At 34.8% G+C, this 8,065-nt stretch overlaps 1 protein-coding gene across 1 annotated transcript; it reads left to right on the top strand.

The window, feature by feature from the left end:
• LOC111641057 (protein kinase C-binding protein NELL1-like) lies at positions 1–4,949 on the top strand. The gene is made up of 4 exons (XM_023387166.1): positions 1–48; positions 186–248; positions 1,681–1,751; positions 4,264–4,949. Exons 3-4 carry the CDS (start codon positions 1,694–1,696, stop codon positions 4,947–4,949), a joined length of 744 nt encoding a protein of 247 aa, XP_023242934.1. The 5' UTR covers positions 1–48; positions 186–248; positions 1,681–1,693.
• The last annotated feature ends 3,116 nt before the right edge of the window (positions 4,950–8,065 follow it).

Here is an 8,065-nt window from a genome sequence, read left to right as displayed (position 1 = left end):
AATAAATTTAACGAATTCCATTGTAGCAAAACAATTCTAGGAAACACTGTAATTAGCTAATAGCCAGCACAAAAGAGCATTTTAAATCCTATTGTTAACGGCTCTCCCACAAGTTTACGCGGGGCCCTCGGGGGCCCAATTTTCTCTATAAACCTCGTTCTAACAAAAATTTCTTCCATTTCCAGTTTAGGTCTGCTAGCAGTGAGACATTCGCTCTAGTCGTTTGGTTCGTTTGGACTTCGATTTTGGTAAGTGGACCATCTTTAGTGCGATTATTTGTAGTTTAAGGTGTCACAGCCATCCGTCTAGTAAAAATAGTAATAGTAAAGCGTAGTCTAAATTAGTATAATCAAGTTAAAAATAATCGTTCGACCATGTGCGAAACCAACGTACCCAGTTGTAGAGTTTGTAAAGTGCATAGAAGAGGCACAAAAATCTCTAGATTTCAGCAGGAATATGAAGAAAGAGTATTACGAAATGTATCAATAAGAACCTTCAGAGAGCCAAGGACATGTTCCTCGTCCTAAATGCCGCATACAACGGCAAAATCAGCAGGAATCGATAACCCTAACTGCTCCTTCTCCCGTTTACAAATGTGTTTAAAATGCACAAATTCTTCATGTAATATTTATATTTATAAAAAAATGTGTAACTTTTATTTGAGTTCTTAATAGCGCTTCTCGTAGAAAATGGCGCTATCAAATATTGTCGGGAAAGTTAAGCAACTCGTTGCTGGATTTTTTTACCTTTGAGATAACTATTAAGCATTCAAAAAGGAACCAAAGCAGTACCTTAAAGATTCACAAAGGGTCAGTNAGAAGCGATCGGAAACTGCTGGCCCGACATCGTCACAATGCCGGGCTGCAATTTCTCGTCACAATGTTCTTAATTGTTATAGCCCTGTACATACATCATACATTTCCTGTTATCAATTCAGTCATGTCGATCTAACTGTTTCAAGTGAAAATTTTGAATTGAAATATAGAGTTAATCTGGGCTTTATGCTAATAAAGCTTATGAGCATAAGGCCAAACCGAGTATTGCAGCCTAATAATTTTTCTATAAACGCGATATTTATGAGAACATACCTTCACATAGTTCATACAAACTTGCAAAAATATAAACTCTTTATTATCACATAAAGCAATACTCTTGCATTATTACAAGATTTTTTTATTTAAACAAGTCATGCGAAATTTTTCGGACTTAAAGTTAGCAACTTCGATCACTTACGGGAGCCATCACAACCTGTCTAACCAGGNATTTGAGTTCTTAATAGCGCTTCTCGTAGAAAATGGCGCTATCAAATATTGTCGGGAAAGTTAAGCAACTCGTTGCTGGATTTTTTTACCTTTGAGATAACTATTAAGCATTCAAAAAGGAACCAAAGCAGTACCTTAAAGATTCACAAAGGGTCAGTCAAGTAATAGCGGTCTTTTTGAAAGTTGAAAAACAAATTTCTTTTTACTTATGTTTAACATAAAATGTATTATTCATTATTTTACGAGCTTGCATTTTATTTATAATTTATTCTTAATTTTTATCACTATAGAAAGAACGTCTACACTAAAAAGTGGTTTGTGAATCCTTCATTCAGATTAAAGTTGACAGGACTCATTAAAGTTAAGATAAATAGTAATAAGTGTTAATAATAAATTATTATTATTTTTTTTTTTACAGAAAATAGCTCGACATGGCCTTAAGAGTAGTGTACTCCACGTTCTTCGCCCTCGTCATTAGGATAGCTACAGGTATTCAAATAGACAGAGGATATCAAGTTGCGCTGTTAGAGGCACTTAATGTATACAACACATCTTACAGAGGCCTTGACTTAACCGATGNATTTTTCGGACTTAAAGTTAGCAACTTCGATCACTTACGGGAGCCATCACAACCTGTCTAACCAGGATAATTTTTTAAATATTAATAGTAGACCGGTAGTAATTAATATTCGTTGACAATCCAGTGACTGCTTTTTGTCGAATTACTTGAACTCCCTTTCCGCAAGACGCCCTTCTTTCTGTCAAACCAACAATATCAGGATCTTTCCTAGCTGGATCCAACAAAAGGTGCACAGCATAATCCAAACGTACTGGTAGACCAGATGGGACAATTCAAACACAGGTAGGATTACTAAGGACTTCTTCCCGCATACTACAGACAGGAATAACACCACCTGTCAAATGGTCTCCTTTCAACTCACCCAGTTGGTTACCGGACATGGGAACTTCAGGACCTATCTTAAAAGATTCCTACATAAAACGGATGGACGCTGTCCATGCAATCTAAAAGAGGAAGAAGCTATTGTGCACATTCTCTTCAACTGTCCTTTTTTACAGAGTGCAAAGGAAAACCCTGGCAGACATCGTATACAGTGCAGGACTCCATTGGCCTTGCAAACTCAATGAACTGATTAGTTACAAAAAACACTCTCAAAGCTCTTAGGGACTTCGCAAAGAACATTAAAATATTGGATTACGTTCCATCACTCTCCTTATCAACTCTAAGTGGTGTTTTTTTCGCACCTGCTATAAATATTGCAAAATAATCTCTTGTAGGCCTATATGTTATATGTCTAAGTTTACATCTGTATGTATTTTCTGTATATTAATTCACAATTATGTAATCACAATATTTTTTGCTGTATTATATTACCTGTCGCGTATCTTATGTTTAACATCAGTCACTAATATGTTTCTATGTATCTTGTACTAGCAGATTCCGCCACGCGTTGTTGTGGCTCAAAATGTATCTATTATAAATGTATAACACTTCCCCCGTGGGNATAGGTTAGCGTTACTTTTTAATTTGCATAAAATTATTTTAAACATTTTTCTGCAGATTGTGAATTTTATGAAAAGATTTGGAAAGGCGTCTTTATGTTTATCTATCAACGGTTTCTTCGACGTTACCAAGATGTTTCCTATTAAGGTATGCGAGTCATTCAACTTTTGCAATATATTAATTCATCATTTATATATAAATTTGAATTTGCAGATGTGTAGAGCTCTGCATTCCGTGTATTCGGGTCTCTTAAATTTGAGGACCGTTTCCAAGAAGAAATACTGCTCTTACTGAGATGTGAACCTAAGAATCTATCCTTTCAATATAATTTCATATCATAACGTTTTAATTAATAAATCTTAATTAATTCATTTATATGTGATAAATTATTATCGTTTCTTGTCTCATTATTGTCTATTGTGATAATTTACATTGTTGAAATTAGAATGAATGTTTCGAACAATATTTTACTTAAATTTTCATAAATTGCTTAAATAAATATAAATGTATTATCGATTTTAATATTTTAAATAAAATTTCAGAATTGCTTATTTTATGTAAAATTTCAATTTTATATTAAATTGTTTCAAATAGTAGGAATTTTTAAAAGTAAATAAATTCACTTATTGTAATAACTCTGTTTGAAGTCGGGACTTCACCCTCCAACGGAAAACTGGCTGTCGAACGGGGAAATAAACCGATGACTTATTTTGTAAACAAGACCGGGGCTACGAAGGAATGGCGGTGCGATTTAAATTAATTGTACACTTCCAATCGTAGATCGTGAGATCGATCGCCGGGGAAAGTACAGCGATCACTTCAAAGCGAAGATTGTGGATGCTCTTTCGGCGACAGAGGCGGCTGCGGTGATTGAGACTGACTGGACCCAGATACATTTTCTCCGGGATAGAAAAAACACATTTAGCCGAAATTTACGGGACTGTCGCGCGTAAAATAACGTGACCCAACCCGGAGGAAAGCGGCATAGGCTAGGGTGTTCGGCGATCCCGCAGTCAGAATTGCATTCCTGGCAACAGGCTCAGTCCAATTGAGTCACAGGAGGACCACCGTTCGGACTAACCAAACAGATGGATTTCGGTTGAAAATCTCATAAAAGAACGAAATCCCAACGGCACGGGGGAGGTTGTGAAGGAAATCGTCAGAACCTGGGCTCTATCGTTGTACTTATTGAGGAACGTCGGACCTCTTCCGCAAGACAAGAGAAGCCCGGGGATTTGTGGACAACGAAAGCAAACAGAGACTTAACTTCCCACGCTGCGAGATCGCGAGAGGGTCGTTGTGCCTTCCACTTAAGGCAGACCAATGTTGCGCTACCACACCGTAGGCAAGTGGCATTGACGGTTCATACGTGTGTGGTTGATAATAATAAGCGAAAGATAATATTAAGCGGACGAAATATGCGATCGAGGCGTCGCCTATAAATTATGTAACGCTATTTTTATACNAAGATAGTTACAGGTATTCAAATAGACAGAGGATATCAAGTTGCGCTGTTAGAGGCACTTAATGTATACAACACATCTTACAGAGGCCTTGACTTAACCGATGGTTACCATGGTAATAATAATAATTCCAGATATTCGCCAGCTGTATTGCTAAGAGGAGATCTAAGGGAACTTAGATTACCCACGGAAACCTGTAAGAAAGCATTGAGTATACTCTCGCGAAGCAACGAATTCACTCTTATGGCTACTTTGAGGCAAGAACAGAGGAATGCTGGCACGATATTGGCTTTTACTGAAGGTAATAGCACGTTTTTAGAATTGGAAAGCAGTGGAAGAAAAAATGAAATTAGATTGCAATATTACCATAACAACCTGATCCACATGGAACCATTTTTTTATTATTTAGCTGATAATAATTGGCATAATCTTTCAGTAACTGTTAGTGGAAATAATGTTGCCATTTATGTGGACTGCAGTCTTATTTATAACAAAGTTATTAAAGACATTGATAGGAGTTTTACCAATAGGAATGTCACTTTATGGCTGGGACAAACAAATACCAACCAAAAGTTTTTCAACGGATGTTTACAAGATGTTAGAATAATAGGAAGGCCTCATGGATACACATTGCAATGTTCTAATTTAGCAACTGAGTGTCCAACATGTGGTCAATTCAGAGAACTTCAAATTTNACCTTGAGTCACGTGATAGAGTACAGTGCGTTGGTAGACATTGCGAACAAGGGACAGAGAAAAAAAAATGGCGACGTCCGTAATATCGACAGTATCGTGATGGCAGGATCTATAATTTTAAAATATGCGTTTTTAGAGATAAAATAATAAAAAAGACTTCCAATAGCAATTTAGTAGTTACGAAAAAAAAACTCGATACGACACTTACCAATTACACCGGGTATATATATATATNACACATGTTTGTCAATGTAATAGTGGATATCAAGGAAATGGAACTACCTGTGATGATGTTGATGAATGCAAGACTGAAGGAGGATATTATGGCCATCACTGCAGAGTGAATACAACATGTGTTAACATTCCAGGTTCTTATGTCTGTGAATAGGTTATAAAAAGTGCCACTAAGGTTATAAAAATGCCACTAATAATTTTGAAATAAAAATAATATTAAATGAAATTTATTTGTTTGTATACTTTACAATTACTTTAAAACCTACACCAATGAGTTCTGTCAATTCGCTGATTATACTTTAAGTGTGTAAGTGGGCGACTTGTGTGTGAACATTCAGAATTACCGTCGTTTTCGGATTAATATTGCACTTTACATTCTGTAATAAAATCACGTAATTGAAGAAAAGAGTTTTCGGGCACAATAATTTTTAATTGTATAGTATTAGTAAATTTAAGTGAAAAAGATTGCTTATTTATTTGGAATACTTCCAGATAAGATCTTAAACACCTACATATGTATAAATAAGAATGTTTGTTCGCTATACATTCCTAAATCGCTCGACCCATTGCTATTGTGCTAACCGAGGGGGTGAAGCGGAGAGCTTCTCCCCACTTACCGGCTTGGCTGTCAGGAAATGGCTATAGGAGGGCTATAGGAGTGGGAGGCGTAATGAAGTCGTGACGAGATGTCGGAAGTACTTAACAAGAGTCATTAAATTAGGAATAACATATTTAATATAAACTTAAAAATAATACAAATACATTAAAATTACACCTTAATTCTAAACAATATGTAAGCGATAATTATAATAAATTCCGAGTCGCGACGATATCGGACAACCGATGTCCGTTTATCCTGTATGTGAGAAGGTCCTCCACACAATATGACGAAGTTCTATCAAAAAGGAACAGAATAAACAATCTCTAAGTCCCGAGCATATCGGTAAACGACTATTTTCTAAAGCCTGGACTCCACATTACTGGAATCCGCGACTTAATCGTAAAACTGAAAGCCAAACTGACGAAACTTCCGGTTTTGGAACGTTCTGTTGGACAGAAAAAAGACTGAAAGCAGAGTTAAAAATTATTTAACTTTTCCGTTTTCGTTCGTCGCTTCTGTCGTACTGCAACCAATAAAAACGCGAGGATTTTGTGACGCGTAATTACGTGTATTTGTCACGTGCAGTTTGAAATAGACACAATGGCGGNTATATTTATCATGTGTTGAATAGTATGTGTAAATATATTAATATTAAAATAATATTCCATTCAGTTTTATGCGGATGACGCCTGATGTGTTCGATTATATATTGGAGATGGTTTCTCCCTTGATAGAGAAAAAAGATACGTTTTGGCGCAAAAGTATATCATCGAATGAAAGATTGGCTTTAACTTTAAGGTACTGTAAATAGCCTATACGTTGTTATTATTTAATCCGATATTTGCCAACATTTAGAATAAAGTCACAAAAGTTTCCACGTGACATACCCTTGTAATTGCTTTAAATTTAATAATAATTGTTCTGTTATTGATTTCTAGCACAAACACTGCTTTTATATTTATATTTTTCATTTACGAGATATAGTTAATTTTTTAAAATATTTATTTTAACCTATTGCAGTAGCTTACTAAAATTATTATTACCTTAATTTCTTCTGTGTATATTCTGACAACAAACGATTTTACAGGTTTCTAGCAACTGGAGAGACCTACCGAAGTCTGAGCTTCTCATNATACAGTTCAGTTAACAATATGTCCTCTTCAAGGGAAATTTCAAATTTAATACATGAAGGTTTGGTATCAAGGTTTTGTGAATACCTTGATGCCAGATTGAGAAACTTGAATCCCAGAAACAGACAAGAGGCCATTCATGGCATTGAATTGCTAATGCAAGAAAAAGAAAAGACAAATAATGAGTTTTAATAATTATTGTACAGTAGCTTATATAGTGTTTTAATAGAAGATGTATCAATATAAGCAGTTGATTTTAAATTGTACTCCAATGAAGTTTTTACTTCATTCTTAATATAATTTATTTAAATAAATTTGATTCGTAAGATGTGTGTNTTTTAATATTTTGTCCGGTTTTTTCTATATTTGATTGTTTGGCAGATTATCGTTTGATATTCGGCTGTGAATGATACAGTTTCTTAGAGTTAACATGAGGAAAAGATATGATATTTGAAAACAATGAAGATACATTTTCAAATGGTGTCTACCAATGAAATGGTGCCATTTCGTACTGTCCGAGTATTGCCATAAACAGGACAATTGTAGGCTGAAATAACCGAAACTTTATATGATTTTCGTTTTAATATTCGTTATAATATAGCATCTGATTTCTATTTTGAGTTATATTGTGAAATGAAGAAACTTCATAATTTTAAATGTTGCTGGTAATATTTTAAACTACATGAAAAAGTATTTGGAAGTAAATCATTTATCTGATGTTTCAATAAATTTTATTTATATTCTATCAGAAATACATTCTGCGAATTGTTTTGAATGGCATAAAGTTTCTTTTATTTTCATAACAGATTAATTAATACATAATAGAACTCAGTTCAAAGCAAAGTTTGCATTAATAAAACAAATATTTTTCGCTATGTTTTGTTAGTTCATTAAGAAAAATATAAATTTTTCTGCATTTGTGTTACGTACGAATGTATCACAAGGTAAGCCTGGACTCCACATTACCTGAAAACAGAAACTCAGAAACAGAACTGAAACATATAGAGTTTTCGTTTCAGTTATTTTTTCGTTTTAACTTGACTCCACTAGCACCGAAATGAATTTTACGTCGAAATGCGCCGTCTGTTGATCAGTTCAGTAATTGTCGTAGAGTCAAACATGGACGACGCTACGGATTTTGCCATGCTCTCTCTTCAT

This window comes from Centruroides sculpturatus, unplaced genomic scaffold, assembly GCF_000671375.1.
Source record: "Centruroides sculpturatus isolate CEXI.00-Female unplaced genomic scaffold, Cexi_2.0 scaffold1301, whole genome shotgun sequence".
In the NCBI taxonomy this organism is placed as follows: Eukaryota; Metazoa; Arthropoda; class Arachnida; order Scorpiones; family Buthidae; genus Centruroides; species Centruroides sculpturatus.
This window is presented reverse-complemented; position numbering and strand designations above follow the sequence as displayed.